Source organism: Neodiprion lecontei, chromosome 2 (genome assembly GCF_021901455.1).
Source record: "Neodiprion lecontei isolate iyNeoLeco1 chromosome 2, iyNeoLeco1.1, whole genome shotgun sequence".
NCBI lineage: Eukaryota > Metazoa > Arthropoda > Insecta > Hymenoptera > Diprionidae > Neodiprion > Neodiprion lecontei.
The window spans coordinates 42,321,112-42,338,584 of NC_060261.1; the positions used below are offsets into that span (position 1 = coordinate 42,321,112).

Consider the following 17,473-nt stretch of genomic DNA (forward strand, 5'->3'; position numbering starts at 1 on the left):
CGATGGAAATGCGATGGATGTTCGGTATTTTGTATGATAAAATATTACCGTAAGAAACTCGAACCTCTCCGATCCTCCCTTCTTCTATCCCGCCGATCGACCTGCGTAAGGAGGCGTTATAAATTTTGACGTATCGTCATATTATGCAACCGGTATCGGTACCCTGCAGGTTAGATGCACCTGTGGGCAGCTGCGAATAACCCCCGCCTTCCTTCGGGAGACAATTTCACGTATAAATCTGCAGGAGTAGCCAACGCATATACCGAGGGGTTTATACACGAAGGCCCGGTTTGCTCCTCGCATTAAATTTAAACGTACAACGCGATGTGCGGAAACGAAGAGTAACAAGAATAATAAGAGTCTGCGAATAAAGGTCTTGCTGAGGAAAGCTTAAAGGACGAGAAAAAAAAAAAGGAAAAAATTTTCGGTATCAATCCAAGAAAATTTCAGAGTGCATAATTAATGTAAGAATTTAGAATAAAAGGGATCAGTTTTTTTTTTTTTTTTTTTTTTTCAACATCGCAAACTTCACGAACGACGAATAAAATGTTTAGGATAAAAATTTTGCTACGCGTATAAGAAAAAAAAACTGCATATTTTCTTATTACATTGATCATTATTTATTGTTTTTGCCACCGTGAGCAAGTTTTTATACAACCACCGTGCCGACGAGGGGTTGAGGCACGGCAGGATGGAGGATTTTGAGAGGAGCGTGGACCGTTCGCGGTAAGTGCGAATTAACATACAATGTACGGGCGGTGACGTCGATGGTCCTCTACGAATCAATTACGCGCGGTTTCAGCCGCAGCGGAACGAGAACGTCTCGCCGGCCATCTTTATGCTTCCTTTGTCCGAATCAAGAGCGAGCCCTTGTTCTCTCCTTCGCGTATGAGAAGAATCTTTCTTCTTGCGCGTCTAGAAACGGGAGAGTCAAGGATCGTTCTGCAATTTCAGACTACTTTTTTTTATCTCCGTGTTTTTTTCCTACCGACCGTTTTCCTCGCATTTTCACTACATGTTTTACCGCCGCGTGCCGGTATTGAAAAATTTCATTCCGTTACGCGAGCCGTTACTGCAGGTTTCAATTTTCATACTAAGAGCAGTGAAAATTCATTGTTTCTTTCTTCTCTTTTCAGAGAAGACGATGAGTATTGTACACGTGATAAAGTAAATAGTTTAAACACACCTGTGACTTATTAAACAAATTATATTCTATAGATAGATTTTCACGAGATCGATGCATCGTGATAAAGAGAAGAGAAAAAAAAAAGAAAAAGAATAACAATAATATTATACTTGGCGAGTACTGAAATATTTCACATTGTTAGTTGAAATAAAAAATAAAAACACATCCTACATCATCTATCTTCATGCTGCGTATCGTACCTGCAGGGCTTTCTGTTTAGTTCTAGAAGATTATATATTTGCAATCATTTTTACCGACATCTGAAAAAATAAATACGCCTCTTTACTCCAACCTAAAATAATATCCAATTTTTTGTTTTGCTTTTATCCCCCTCGTTATATTCAAGTCGGAAAAATGAAAATCCAAATTCTTAAAAATTTTATTCAAGCCGTTGATAACCGGCAAAATTTCGTACACGGAATATTTACCAATAATTTCCAACGTTCGTTCTTCGACCCGTAGATTTTTCTTCACCAATAAACAAGTGTGTACGTAATACATGTAATATAATTGGCGTTTGAGCAACAATTTGCCATACTCTTTTAACTGCACCAACCGAGTGTTTGTATTCAGGCATATTACCTGTCCCGCAACGCGTGTAAAGAACGAAACGAATGATTTTCCACGCGCATAAACTTTCCAAACCAAACTATTTCGAACAAGATATAATTTTCATCCTCGTTGACGATTGGACAGCTAAATCGTAGCACCGATTACGTTACACCCGTATAATATACGACACGCGGAGACCGCGTGAAATTGCACCGCCGCCGATATGTATTTTGCAAAAAAGTTTCGCAAAAGGAGGTGAAAAAATGCATAAAACCAAGTTTTAGTACAAGAAAACGAGAAAGAAAGAGAGAGAAAAAAAAACACACGCACGCACACACATACCCGCAATTACGGAAAATTGCAGCAAGCTTCGGGAGCTAAATTTCAACAACTGTTTCTTCATCGGTATATAAAATATAATTGCTCGTACATAGTATATGTATACATATACATATTACAAACGCGAGAGCTGTCCGCGTGGCAATGCAACTATCGCAGGGGTTTACGGGATGGCAGCGAAACTGAGAAACAGCGACTGCTTCAGGATTGGCAATGTACCTGCACGTATATAGATTGAATGTATTAACGTAGCTACATCGTGAACGCAATTGAGTATGTAATATCACGTCAGCGAATATGCGTATGTATATGTATACGTATTATATAAATGGTATACATAGTATCTTGTTGAGATATACAGCGGCACGGCAGTAAAGGAGGCAGGATCAGGTATAAGAAGCTAATTCACGTTGATGCGGTTGTAAATTCAACCTCTCGTCATGCTACGTAGGCATAGTCACTTCAGATATTCACCGGCGATAATCGTAATTCTCTCTTTCTCTTTCTCTTTCTCTTTCTCTTTCTCTTTCTCCTCCCCTCTCTTCTCCGTTCCTCTTTCTCTCGTACACGAATCGAGGCCCGTCTGCACGTACAAGAACGACTCCATAAGCCCGATAGTCTCCAAGCTCTGCAAGAACGGTGCCTACCGTAAAAGGTCACCGACCTCCGTCCTCTTCTTCAAACTTTTAATTGCTCCCAAAAGGACAAGGGCGTGACAGAACGAGAGTGTAGAAAACGCGGCGAAACCTCGCTTCGTTCCGTGTGCAGTAGTTGTCTATATACCGTATTTCTGTTTAAATATTCAAACGTTGCCTGCAGCAGCTGGGGACGCTCTCAAAGATTCCGATCAAATGGCGAGATATGATTACGAGTCGTGGTTCGTATCGTCAACGACAAGGGAATGAATGAAGAGGGAAACAAGAAAGAAAAATAAAGAAACTCAAAGACGGATCATATGGACAGAAAGAAACGATGAGAAGAACGTTGGAAAAAAACACCCGAGAGAAACTCACCTTTTCAAGCTCGAGGAGGTGAAACCGGAGGACTTGGATCGCCTGAACCATCTGCAAGACAGAAAAAAGAAATTTGATTAGCAAAAAAGTGATCGTAGGCGTTGAATAATAAACACGAGAAGGAAAAATCACGAAACTCGAGACATTGGCTTGAGAAAAACTTGTCGGCGAGGTACGATCGTCGGAATATTATACACACATCGTAGACGAGTTGCAATAATCTTGTTACTATAATTTTTCGTACAGTTTTCAGCTACGTCGCCCGGCGTATACGTTTAATTGTAATAATACATGTATTATACAGATTACGGTGGCATATGAGGGAATGTTCGTTCAAGCCTCGCTTCCCGCCGGGTGGATTAACGGGAATTAATTGCATTTGCATTCGCTAATTGCCTGTATCTGAATTCTCGCGCGAGGAATGCCAATCTCCGATGGCTGACGCTCTGCAGCCACCGCAGCGCGATGCAGAAACGGCTCTGCAGAGAACGCCGAACGCCTCGTCCCAAATCATGCCAATTACTGCCCAGCGGTAAGAAGAGATGCGCGTGCCGGATACATCGGTTATAAACTGAAAATTATTATGCGACGGGTGACTCGCTTGTCCGATACCGCGATACCGGAAGATCCGTGGATCTACGACAAATCTATAAGTAATAAATATCGATGGTCGAGATTGAAGAAAGAGACGAGGTTTTATTTTCTCGAGCTAGGCAAAGACGTTCGATTTTTTACACAATTTTGCAATTTTTTTTTTATGTACATAATACCAGGTATGACTTCTATATCTCTGGACGCAAGAAGAATATACATTTTTTTTTATCCGATAATTAATACTGTACGCAGCTTGATATCGTAGTACGTACTAATTTCTTAATTAAGACAAAATATCGCTACGACGAGAATAAATTGGTATACACGTACAGCAATATATAGCTATAAAATGTAACACGAATCAAGTATCAAGTTTCAAATTCAACGAACCATGTATAATTACATACCTATAAGTAAAACTGAATTATTCAAATCAATACTGTGTACACACAAGTAATTGTCGGCAATAATCTCCAATCGAAACTTTTCCCCAGCCATGCTAATTACGTTCTACAAGTTTTGCAATAGTGTGATATAAAAATAAAAATAAAAATAATAAATATAACAAGACAAGGTACACATTCGTGGCAGAACGTAGTACTAGTGAAAATAACTAGTAATAATGAATATATATATATACACACACACATACATACATTTAGGTACTGCAGATTCGTGGCGTGTGTGATTTTTATACGCTTACGGTTGTAATCCAAATTACAATATACCGTATGAATAAAAAATAGTTGGTTATATAAAAAGAAAGAAAAAGGGTTTTCGTTACACGCGCGCATGCACGCTGCACCTACAACCATTCGCACGGATACCGATGAACGCATGCACCCATGAAACACGGGGTGTAAAAGACTCGAGGCAACAAGTAGCACCGCGGAGCGTAATAATAATTAGTTGTTGGTATTGCGATAAAGGTAAATAATGCCCCTCCGGTCGGCGGGAGCGCGATTGCGATAGGCTGGAGGTACGGCGTTGAATCGGCAGGGGGAACCGGCACCTAAACCTAACTATAAACCGCCGTGCGGCATTCAGCTGCATAATTTTCCGATTTGCAGATCTGCGGCGAAAAGGTGTAGGTGCAGGGAAAGGTGGGGGGAGGCGAGGAGAGGAGAAGAGAGCCTTGCTTCCTTCCATTTCGCTTCGCTTAATTTCACCCCCTCCCTATGGGAGTCATCGTTGTTACAGACCCGCGGACCCGCCATCTTTCAATTAGGCAAAACAGCAATCTTAATTGTTAATTAACGTTATATTTATGCAATTATGGCCCATTATGATTCCTGCTACCTGATAATGCGAGTCGCCCTCTCGCTGTTGCTCTTTCTCTATCTTCGTCTCTTTCACTCGTTCGCTCTTCCGCTGGTATCCGCTGCGGAGACGTTACAGTGTCGCCGAATCCCTGCAACAGCAACGAACAGTCGATCGCGTTATGCGAATTAGGGGAGTGAATCTCGGCATCGTTTTCTCCACCTCGGTTCGCCGCGCATAAGCTACTTCGTCGACGTACGGATCTCGCCTCTACGGTGCGCGGTTCTTTAGTTTTTTACACCGCGAGCCACGTCTCTCGGCGGCACAATGTGTCCTCTATGCGCGGTGCTCTCACAAGTCGTCTCGAAGGCGTCTCACACTTTTTCTCTCTCTCTCTCTCTCTCACACACACACACTCCTCTCCTGCGCAGCATCCTTAACACACACACACACACACACATATAATTAAACATGTATATACCGCACGTGGAGAGTGAAGAGTGCGATGTAATCACGGCGTCGGGGTCACTCGTTCTCAAGCTCTCTCATATCGTTTCGTTTTAGCTTCATTTTGGTAGGCGCGCGCCGAGTAAGTCGTTATTATAGTACATTTACGTCGGGCAGCATCGTCGTACGTCATACGTCACACGTCATAGACAACAGCGCGCACATTCGTCACGTGGCATTAATTAACGAAGAGAGAAAAATCGAGGATAGGGGAGGAAGACGCGTATAATGATATACAAAGACACTGCGTGGACGTACTTTTTTTTACATACACACCTACCGATACACAACACATCCGTGGATACATACGTACATATGTATACAGACGGATCGTATTGCATGTGCGCATAGATTATTTTTCGGTCGATATGCGTCGGTGTCCAACATGCTGCAGGTGACATTCGCGTACGTATAATCGAACTTGTACAATAAACATAATTGCCACATCACATGTTGTTACGTATACAGACTTATACACTATATTAATCCTAGAACGGTGACGTCATTCTTTTCGTTCTTTTCTTTTTTTCTTTTTTTTTTTGTAAAACGAAAACGAGAAATTTAAATTCGCTCGGGGTGTTGTTTCACCCCCGTCCCGTTAAGGTTCTAGGGCAAAAGCTCAGAGGCCTGTTAAGGTCCTTTATTTATACATGTAGGTAGATAAAAATGATCAATATTTCGAAATACGCTGGTAAAACACGCTGAAACGAGGTTCTTTAAATTGAATCAATTGCGTTTACCTTCGTGTTTTCAACTTCTCGTTTTCTCACCGGCATGGCGGGGCAGCGAAATTATTGCACGTTAACGTTGCGCGAGTAAGTATCAATCGTTCGTGTGCGAAACGCGGGTACGAATACGTGGAGAAAAGGGGGGTTAGCGATGAAAAATAAGGTACGTAGTAGCTGCAGCAGTGTCTGGCGCGAAAATAAATTGTTATCGAGAGAGAGAGAGAGAGAGAGCGAGAGGTACCGCGGTGCAGAGGCTAGTTAGCATTCGGTCTCTCGCGTCGGTTAATTAACGTCTTCCTCTTGATTAAAGGGAGCGCCGTTCAGGTCGTACGGTGTAAGCACGTTTACGTATGTATTAACGTGTATGTAAAAAAAACGGGGGTGAAGCCGAAGCGGCGAGAGTTTCCTTCTGCTGCCTCGAATAAAAGGTGATCTTGACGAAACCCGCTAGCCGAGTAAGTACAACAATAATAATATATAAGTGGGTAAAGTTGCGTAGCGCGCAAGACGCACCGAGTCGTTAATGACCGTAATAAACTTACGCATAGATAGCCGATCTATTTAGCTTCCCAGTAGCATGGCAAGCATGCCGCGTTTCAACGTCCGGCACTGCACCGCACCAGCGGACATAGCGGCGAAAACGTTGCGAATTATATACGCGCGCGTTACATACACTTTTCTACCTAAATCGCCGCAGCCGTGAACGGATTGCGTTGAAAACGTTGCTGCGAATGTGCGTGCGCGGTTTCCCGCTTAAATCGCTGCGGCAGCTGTACGTGACTATATATAAACGATAAACTGCCGCGAGAAAGTGAAAGAGAATGGAGAAATTGAAAAGAACTTTTAAAAATTAGAATACAAACCCCCCCCCAACACACCGACGACGGAATTGAGGAAAGAGCAGGCAGGTTAACGAATGACCGTTAATTGTATTACTCTCGCTGTACGATAATGCCACACGAGGAGGACGATGAACGAATCGCGTGGTTAAATATAGATATATATTAATGCATACGGTATACATGCAGTATACGCTTTTCAATGGGATGGTCGTGATTTATGGCGCCTCTGATCATCTCGTCCCCGTGCAGCACGCCGCGGTAACGTGTAATGAATGTTTCACACGTCGATCCTTCTCCTTATCTTCCTTCTCCTCGTCTCTCCCCTTCGATTCACTCCCAGTCGATAATTTTCAACCCAATATTACATCGTCCGTAAAATTTCTAGGTTAGCAAATTTTTTAAAATTGCATTTGTCCTCGTCTCAAGATACCGACAGCAATGACACTGCGATAATACGATGTCTTTGTTATTGTATAATATGTCGATAAGAAAGAAAGAAAGAAAAAAAAAAAGAAAATATTTCATCCACGTATAATATGAAGAATATGTCACGAATAGACGACACGCAAGAATATGAAAACTGTACAACATAACGTTTAGTGTATAAACTGTGAGCTCCTCCCCTGTTTCCACAGGTACCGTATCGTTATTATCACTGCTAATAACGTCCGTTTACTTTCTTCTCGTTTCCTATTCTGTTTTGTTTACTTTTCTTCTGAATTCCTCCTTGTCGTTGTTTTTTTCTGTTATCATTAAACTTTTTTTACTTTTTTGTTTATTTATTTATTTATTTGTTTTTTCTCATTCTCATCCTCTTTTTTTTTTTTTTTCTTTTTGCTTTCGTTCGCGACCGACTGACCGACAGGGCCCTCTCCTCCCTGCATCCCGCAGGAGCCGGACGGTCGGGTTCCGCGGCATTGCCGCACGCAAACGCGAACGCGAACGCAAACACAAACACGAAGAGAGACAAAGAGACACGCAGGGAGCAACGGAGACGGAGACGGAGTTTAAGAACGAGGCTGCGGCGGGGCCTCCTCGGCACATATTATAATACGGCAAGCGAAGGAGCACAAGGTAAAGAAGGAAGCTGGTGTTATGGCAGGCGGAGGGCTGAGTAAGCAAACGGTGGTTTATCTGCGGCTGCCCTGCCACCCCCGACGACACTCGGACGACAATGTTTAAATATTGTTAAACAGTGCGATACTTATGTACGGCAAACACTCAGCGCGCTCCGAACCGTGGAATAGGAAAGAGGGAAAGAGGGAAAGAGGGAACGAGGGAATGAGGAAAGGGGGCGAAGGGAGGGACGGGAGGAGGAACCCAGACTGCGCTAAGCACACACGCGTCTCCCTCATAGGCCGGACATCTATTGTCGTCGCAGGCCTGCTGCTCGTTCTTGCAGCGGAGAGCAAACCTGCGGGAGTGTAATTATTAGAGGATAAACTCGTGAAATTTGACGACAATATTGTTGACGGGACGTTCTTTAAGTGAAACCGAATGAAAATTGAGCAAGGCAAGAGGGGAGGGGAGGATGAAAAAAAAAAAATATATAACAGCAATGCAAACAATTCTTTCCGTCCGTTTCGAGTCTTTCTCACGTTTGGCATGCCTGATTCTTTAAGGTTTGTAGGATTTCGTGCTTGTTCTTTCTTCATCTTCTTCGTTTTACTCTAATAATTTAAGACCGCGGCAACGATGATGACGCACGTGTTAAAGCTGCCAGAGGGTTTTTAAAATTCCCAACGATAATATCCATCTTTGCTTTACGCACATACACATACATTCATCTCGCCCCGTTTGAGCCTGTTGCAAAATTATTTTCGAACGGACGATCGACTAAAAAAAAAAAAAAAAGAGAATCTGTAACGTAATAGAATTGAATGAAATGAAAATAAATATTTGTAAAACAAAAAGGGGAATAGAATTATCTCAACGTCGTCAGTTTGCGTGTGTTAAATCAATGTCGAATAATTTACATTATACATACATGTATGTATGTATGCGTGTGTATATGTATACGTCTCACAGCTCAATCTTGCATTCGGTATAACCGGAATAATTCTTCTCCCATCTTTTTCTTTTTCCCTACTCCTCCTTTCCTTTACTTTTTTCGAATTTTCTACCTTTTTTTTTTTTTTTTTTTATTATACAATTAACGTAAACGGACATAATTTTATCCGTCACTTTTTCGCTTTCCCTCTCACTTACTCTCTCTCTCTCTCTCAACGAGATACCTAAAAGAGGGAGAGAGAAAGAGAGAGAGAGAGAGAGAAGTGTGGGGCAATGCTCGCGTTATCTAAGTAAATAGTAGACGCATAAAAACATTCGTATAACCAGCAAAGACTGCTTTTCCTCCTTGCCATCGTTGCTGCGGTGTAACTGTCCACCACACCGTGCACCAGCACAAGGGGTTCGCTCTCTTCAAACTCTCGTAAAAAAAATTTAATGCACCTACAGGTAAGCTAACATTACACGCGTGCACATACCTCACCGTTAGATAAATTATATTAACGTGTGTAAAAACGATATATCCTAGGTATCGTACAAAGGTCACGATTAGTCCGTCGAAAGTAAAAAAAAAAAAAAAAATAGTATTTCAAACAATTGTCCGACTTTTCTCCGATTAAACAGCAATAATAATTTCAGTCCTAATTGTACAGAAAAGCATCGATAAAATACTTCCTGACCTGCGGCAACTGAATTTCGTAACTGTGCATTACCCCGACTCGCGCCGCTGCTGATTACGTGATGAAATAACACATGGACACGGAAACACATATCAGAGAAACATTTAAGGTATTAACGTCGTATATAACAAAGGCGCGAGAGTGAAAAAGTGATACACGTTTAACTCTACACCAATAAAGTGTGATTTTTTACGATACATCATTTTGTCGCACGTGAGCGTAAATCTTACGTAGAAATACAAGCGAAGATTTGGCACTTATCGTTAGAACGCGGTCGTATCGGGGTACGAAGAAGTGAGGCAGGCGGGTAGGTAGAAGGGTTGAGTCCTGTCGGTATACGTATACCTGAGCTGAACAAGGCTGACTCGAGTCGAAAGACAGTCGAGACTGACTTTGCTGCACACGATGCGGTGCAGCGAAGCTCCTCTCGAGTCGTAATAATACGATAGCGCAACGAGGCACGAGCCATCAAACCGCATGCGTCTTAATAGCCGGAGATTTATAGTCGCGGAGATCCCCGGGGTGAGAGAAGCAAGAAGAGAAGAAATAAAAAAAAAATAAAAGAAAACGATACGAAACGAAACCAAGAAAACGAAAAAGCAGCAAACCAGGAAAAATTATACTCTCATCCAGAAAAAGCCGTGGCGTTATTTTTTTCCTTCTTATTAATATTCTTCTTCTTCTTCTTCTTCTCGTTGTTTCGGGAATTCCGAATCGAGAGCAAGATCGGGAGAGAAAAAGAGAGAGAGAGAGGGACACGCGCAGCCGGTGTGGTCGCGTCGTTTTGGGGCCTTAACGCAGGCGGAGGGAGAAAGGTCCTCGCTGTTTTACTGCACCTGCATTTTTGCGAATATTTTCGGGGACATTAACGTTTTAACGAGCGGGATAACAAGCCCAAAAAGAGGTAGGCAAGGCTCTTTTTTTCTCTCGGGGACATAAACCCGACGCAAGGCGACGCGACGCCGGTCTCGCAAAGCGACGCTTGCTTAGCCGATGCCGATGCCGATGGTGCTTTCGTTCATGGTGCACGTCATTGTGTGTACGCGTATAGTGTAGATGCGGGGACAAGCACAACCTGACCTCGAGGCGAGGCAGTAAAGGCGTCGTAGTTTTAAAAATTACTTCCCATTATAAGTAGCGCCTTGGAGAGAAAAATTCTCGTTTATGAATACACCAGTTTCGGTTGGGGCTGCCTTCATTTTTGTCACTTTGTTGCGACCCTGCTCCAAGGGTTCGCCACCTAACCCCTTGGTGACAAAAAAACAAAAAAAATAAATAACTCTTCTCTATTTGTTCCCCGAATCTTGACCTCTACTGACAATGTGACGAAAAATTTCATTTTTTGTTTATCATAGTTACGAAAAAAATTTACACCGAAGTAATGTTGCAATATTGTTACAATTGAAACTTGTATTCAATCTGTTTCATGGCATTGAATTTTTCCACCAACTTTGTAATACCACTGAAAATGATAAACAGCTGAAGAAAATATAGTACAAATTATTCCGTGTAAAAATAATAGCAACACATGATTACCAAATTCTCCGGTTACAGTTAAAAAATGAAATTTCATTTTTTAATAAACGACGATATTTTTTGATACCGACAGAAAATTGAAGAATATAATTGGAGACTGTGTTAAATTGCCTCTCTTGACCATATCGCGTTAAATTTCCGATACAAGTTGCATCGTGCGTGCGACAAATACCTACCGCACTAGATATCCGCGACACCCGTACATCAATTTTATCCCGAGTTAGGAACAAAGCGACTTACATTCAGATAAAAGGTGAATATAACAAGGATTCTTATTGTCAGCGGTACGTCAAGAGTAAAACCGGCAAGCTCTGCGACGCGGCGACGACTCTCGGTCATCGGCGACTCCGGTGGTCCAGCGTCTCTGGAGGAGAAGCATACGTAGGTATACACGTTGGGTATAACCGTATAGCCGTATAGCCGTATAGCCGTATAGCAGCAGCTCTTTATACCGTAACGATTTTGCATTCACATAAAATTACAGCGACGCGAGGTCCTCGCTGCTTTTTATCATTCGCGTGTCTTTCTTCCTGCGTATACGTGTAATGCATAATATTGTAAAAAACGCGCGTAGGCGCGAGCTATACGTATGTAATAATAATAATAACAATAATAATAATAATAATAATAATAATAATAGCAACAACAACAATAATAATACAGGACACGCGTGTTGTACGTTTACGTTTGCAAACCGCGTGCAAGGCGTGGGTGAAAAACGTAGGCAAGTTTTATATATAAATATATACACACATATAAAAGGTCCAAAAGGTCGCGAGAGCTTTTTTCTCCAATTACTGGAATTAAAGCTCGATGTTTTTCCATCAAAGAGAGGAAGTAAAGCTTAAAAGGTAAAAAAAAAAAAGTCAAGTCGGCACTTTTTTGCATCGATTCATTTCCCGGAATTTATTACTTAAATCCGTTTGTTATTTTCTTTTTATCTTAAAGCTTTCATTATTTTTTTTTCCAATTCTATTATTGACTGTCGGGATAGAAGTAGAAAAAAGAAATGCCCGCTCACAGCAGTATCTCACGTGTCTAACGAACCTCGACCCCCTTGACAATTCCCCCGTCTTGTGCCTGAGACGCGTTTTACTTCGTCCGGAATTCTCGGTTTTACTTTATTACCCTCCGCAACACTTTGGCGACCCGTAGAGAACGCGCGGGGCCTGCCTTACCGTTTACGATTACGAATTGTGGCAAAAAATTGTGCATATCCGTCCGCCTACGTACCACCGCAAAGCGGAACGACCGCAGCATCGCCGCTAATAAATTTATGCATATCTCGGGCTACGCTAACCATCCTCCAAAGTTCGAAGGTTATTCAAACGGTGAATGAATCACCGCGACTCTCGAGATGTCGCTCACCTCCACCGCACGTTGTTATCACAGACACACGCACGCATATACATATTTATATATATACCTCAACAAACTTCCGGCTTAGACGTTTGTCGATCAAAAAAATTTTAAAACTTTCCGTAACTACGCTAATCATAATTTTTTTTATGTACACCTTGACACGAAAGAAGAATCTTCATCAATGACACGGCTGCAGGTATAATAACGTAAGGACGTTTACGTCAATCCGCAGGATGACTCGAGTTTTCGAATAAAAACAAGAGCAAACCTGAACCTGATTTCCCAGCAGCGATCTCAAGATTAAACGGAAGCGATCGCTCAAGAGCCTGTCGTTTTATCATCGTCAAGGTATGTATCGTATTGTTTCCTTTCCGTCAGTACGGCACATCTGCTTCGTTTTACGCGCACCTTGCAACACAACCAGCAGCAGCAGCAAAAAGGCACAAAGTCGACACGGTTTAACCTCAAACTCGCGTATAACACGTGACTACGAAGTGTGGAAATATCCAAAGACGAGGAAAAAAATTAACACTGCACCTGCAGCTGCGTGCAACGTAGATACCTGCATCGTCGTGCGATAGCGATATATGCGTATAAACGCGATTCATAAATGAACCACTTATATACAATGTCTCGAGTTACGCACCGCGATGTAGGTGAATAATTACATAATACAACTAATTTGCAATTGAAATTAATACACACTCTCGGCGAGTCGAATGCCGGTCCGATTGTCGGAGTTATCGTTCGATCTGTACGATCTGTAACTACCGCACGCCGCCTTCTTTATTCATCCATTCTCTTTCACTTTTTCCGCGATTTTTGTAATACGTTTTATTACAGATAAGTATAGGTAAATGTAATCGCATGAATTTTTTCATCCGTCGGTACGGTTCAATTTTTTTGGTTTTTCTTTTATATTTCTTCGTTCCTCGTTACGTCCTTGACAAGTATAAATAGACTTTCTCGTTTGAATCGTGGATACAAGCGAAAGATCGTTCAGGTCTAGCCCATCCTGCGGATCAAGCTGCCAGAAGCTACAAGGTACGACACGGCTAGATACATACATAGGTAGATGGGTAGATAAAGTATGTGCAGTACGTATGTATGAGAAAAAGCGTAATAAGCGTGATAACAACCCGCCGCGCTGCCTTCAATACGTAATTAAATACCAATCTGTGCCGTTGAAAAGCTACACCGTTCTCTCCGAACGACAAACAACAATTACACAACAGGCACACACGGTTCCAACCCGATATACATGTAACCGACGATAACCACGCTCCGTTCCACCCACGCACCGTATGACAACGTCGGTTCCGTAACAAAGCTTGCCCGCCAAGAGCTGCCCATCGACAGCGTCGACAACAAGAGCAAAGAGCAAGAGCAAGAGCAAGAGCAAGAGCAACACACGCTGCAGCAGCAGCAGCCGTCGGAGTAAAGGCTGAATCGAAGTTACCGGAGCGCGTCTAATTAATGGTCCGCTTCGCGGCGATCACTTTCAGTCAGAAATTAGATTCGGAAGACGTGAAGCCGGCGTTGGGGAGAGTATTGGGGCCGGGGGAGGGGGGATGGATCGGGGGTACCAACGTGATTTTAGGGGGGGGGGGGGGATGAATGGGCCCCCTCCACCGCTCCGCGCTTCACCCTTCAGCCAAACTTTTGCCATTGTCGAAGCCAGCTTTAAGGGTGTCGTCGCGATGCGCGAAACTGGATACTGGAACTATGACCGACCGAGGGAAGCGTCGAGATAGTGAAAGAGAGAGAGAAAAGTACGTTTATACCAAAGCTGCGAACGACTAAAGAGTGAAATCGTCATTTGAGAACAAGATCTCGGCCTCGTTTATGTATTTAAATGGAAAAACATACGCGACTTGTGCACACCGCCTCCCCCCCTGCCTCCCCCTCCAATCCCTTAAAATAAAAATAAAAATAAACCGCATCACGCACCAAACACTCCGGAGTTTCCTGCGAGCCGAAATTATACGTATCGTTTCTAAGGGTAGAGCTGCATATGCGTGCATCCCCGCTTCCGTGACGCGACGTGGTGAATGTTTAGTCGTTCCCTGCAGTCAAGGTCAAGGGGCGACGGGTACCCAACATTGTCTGCGATTTACGGTGACGAGGGGCCCCATCGGCTGGTTTAGGGGCCGGAGGAACCCGGGCGGACGACTATTATACTACTTGAGCGTGCGTTTATGTACGAATGTATGTATGCAACGCGTTCGTCCGCATGCACTTCTCGCATCGTGCACACGTGTAATTATTCGGAATTATTCCCTGCAGCCAAAAGCCCCACGTTCGTCCGTATGTGTAACGAATATAAATAACAAACGTGACGCTTCGACGCGAGCGAACAATTCGATGGAATCTGCAGGATGCTGCAAGGGTGCGCCAACGTCAGCGTAGCCGCGTAACTTCTCCGTGAACCGGAAGAAGAACGAGGCAAGGTCGGATCGATGATTGGTGGAAGAGGGAAGCTGCGTGACTCGAAACCGATTTTAACCCTCGAACCGGTCCCGCAATTTTTTTTAAATTCATTTTCACAGATTGAAAAGCAAACTGGGCTAACGATTAATGTTGAAATAACGAAAGAGAAGCGTTTTTTCTTTGTTAATTATTTATTATTTTTCACGGAACTGCAAACTATACGCTTTAGCTTTAGTTCTTCATTCCTCATTATTCGCATTATAAAAATTTGAAATTTATTATGCATATAGATCGGTGGTAGGATAACCGTTCGGTAGTATAAGGTATAAGGAAAAACAATGATGAGGAATACACGGTTTAGAAAAATTGTGAGATTAAACGAACGCCCGACGTGAAAAAAGCAACTTGTACGTCACGTTATGAAATTGCCTGCACATTCGTCGTTCGCGGATTTCGATATCCAACGGGGTTCAATGAGTTTACGTACCTGTACGTACACCCGCATTGTGGAAAAAAAAAATTGCGACGACGAAAGAAACGCGTTTTATTGATTCAAACAAAACTGTGCGCTATCGCTCGATCGTACAGATCGTTCTCCGGTGATATTAATCAAATTTCTGCACGTGTCCAAAATATATATACCTACACGTATCGTGCAAATTTCTAATATCCAGGGGATTTAATAACGCGTTTTACTTCCTTGTCTTTTCGTATTCTTACAGCATTGATAGGTATATGCATATACAAAGAATTATTATTACAACTGCGGTCGTATCGAAGTGTTCGAAGAACGAGTAAGGAGATTAAGAAATTAAAAGAAACGATGTATAAATTTAGTATTTGAAGAAACGGAAAAGGAAGAATTATTGGCAAAAAAAAACATTACGGCTGATCGGTCGGCAGCAAGCCGAGTGTCGGACGAGATGTAAGATATTACACGTCGTTACTCCGCGTGCGGAGTCGTCAGAAAATCCTTTCCAATTCCGCGGCTCGACGTATAAACGTATAACGTTTTTCTGCAACGCGCACGCGAGTCTTCCTTATACCTGCATTCGTTAATACGCCTGTGTGTACCTACTCCGATATTTATAAAATGCAGACCGCATAATGCGAGTGTATAAGGTATAAGGTATAAGGTATAAGGTAAAGAGCTTATGGATGCGTGCTGCAGAACCGACCACCATGTACAGTGTGTAATCGTATAATATGAAGTAGACGACGCGACATATGTAAAGAAAAGTCGAGAAAGCTTTTTCGCTTCTCAATCTCTTTCCTGTAATTTTTTTTTTTTTTTTTTCCCTTTATTTCATTTCATCTTTCGTTCTTCGGTTTTATCGCTCTCTACACATGTACAAACGAGGGAAAAATTCGAAAGTTAAAAAGAGCGTGAGTTAAAGAAAACGGCTGTATTCAATATCGGCAAATTTTTTACATTATATGTACGTTATATTTGCGAATAGTCACGAATAGACGACGAGTATAACACCGTGAAAACAGTTGTTACAACAACCGTTGCTGCCGTTCGTTTAATAATGGCAGCCTGTGCAGCTTGTGTATATATACATTTATATTATACACACGCCGGTTATTTCATGCAAGAAAAAACGGCGTGAAGAGAAATAAGAGAAGGGGGGAAAAAAGAAGTGCGTGTAGCCGCGAGAGAGTGTCTCGATTACATATCAATCCTAATTAATATACAATAATATTCGACGAGCTGAGGAAACGCTAGATAAAACAAAAAGCAAAAAAAAAAAAAAACAACTTAACACCTACATTACAATACGTGCGAACAATTTCCTCTCCTTTAATTCGTACATAATGATAATATTAAAATTTTTAGCTGAAAGAATTTCGACTCCTTTTTCTTCTACTTTGCGTATCATATGCGAAAACGCGAGTAAACAAAAATTCCAAATGAATTTTCTGACGAATGAAAAATCCTCACGTGTTTCCGGCACCGGTTTTCACCGCGTTTTGGGACAGACGAAGTAAGGAGGATCTGGCGATAGCCACTGGCGCTACGTACAGGGCCAGATGAAATTTAGAGATTAGATAGCGGCCGCTGGTGGGATGCTTTTGTGGTAGGAAACGAGGGAGGCATGACATTGTTCAAACAGTATTCGTATATGTAAATACGCCGGCGACTAGAGAAGAAGGTACATAAAGCTACCAACACCTTACGACCAACAACGCGTAGCGACGTATAAACTAATACTTACCAACGAGTCGACCTCCGGATCTGCTATGTAGTAAGGTTTTTCTTGTCTGATCTGTAACAAACGAGAAGAGAAAACAATGAGTTTGATTAATTTCTCGTGCATGCGTAATACCGTCAAGCACGATGCGTGATTACGCGTACATACTCGGGGTGATGAGATTATCGCCGACAAGTCGTGGGAACCGCCAAAATACGTGTGAAAAAAAAAAATTACAACCA

General features: G+C 42.4%; 1 protein-coding gene across 6 annotated transcripts in view; it reads right to left on the reverse strand.

The window, feature by feature from the left end:
• LOC107222053 (homeobox protein homothorax) overlaps window positions 1-17,473 on the reverse strand; it is a 297,335-nt gene that overhangs the window by 250,637 nt on the left and 29,225 nt on the right. For all 6 annotated transcript variants that reach the window (XM_046730451.1, XM_046730450.1, XM_046730449.1 and 3 more), the window contains 2 exons: window positions 17,256-17,306; window positions 3,091-3,141 (listed from right to left, as the gene is read on the reverse strand). In XM_046730451.1, coding sequence (XP_046586407.1) covers window positions 3,091-3,141; window positions 17,256-17,306 — 102 coding nt within the window. The remainder of the gene's footprint in view (window positions 1-3,090; window positions 3,142-17,255; window positions 17,307-17,473) is intronic.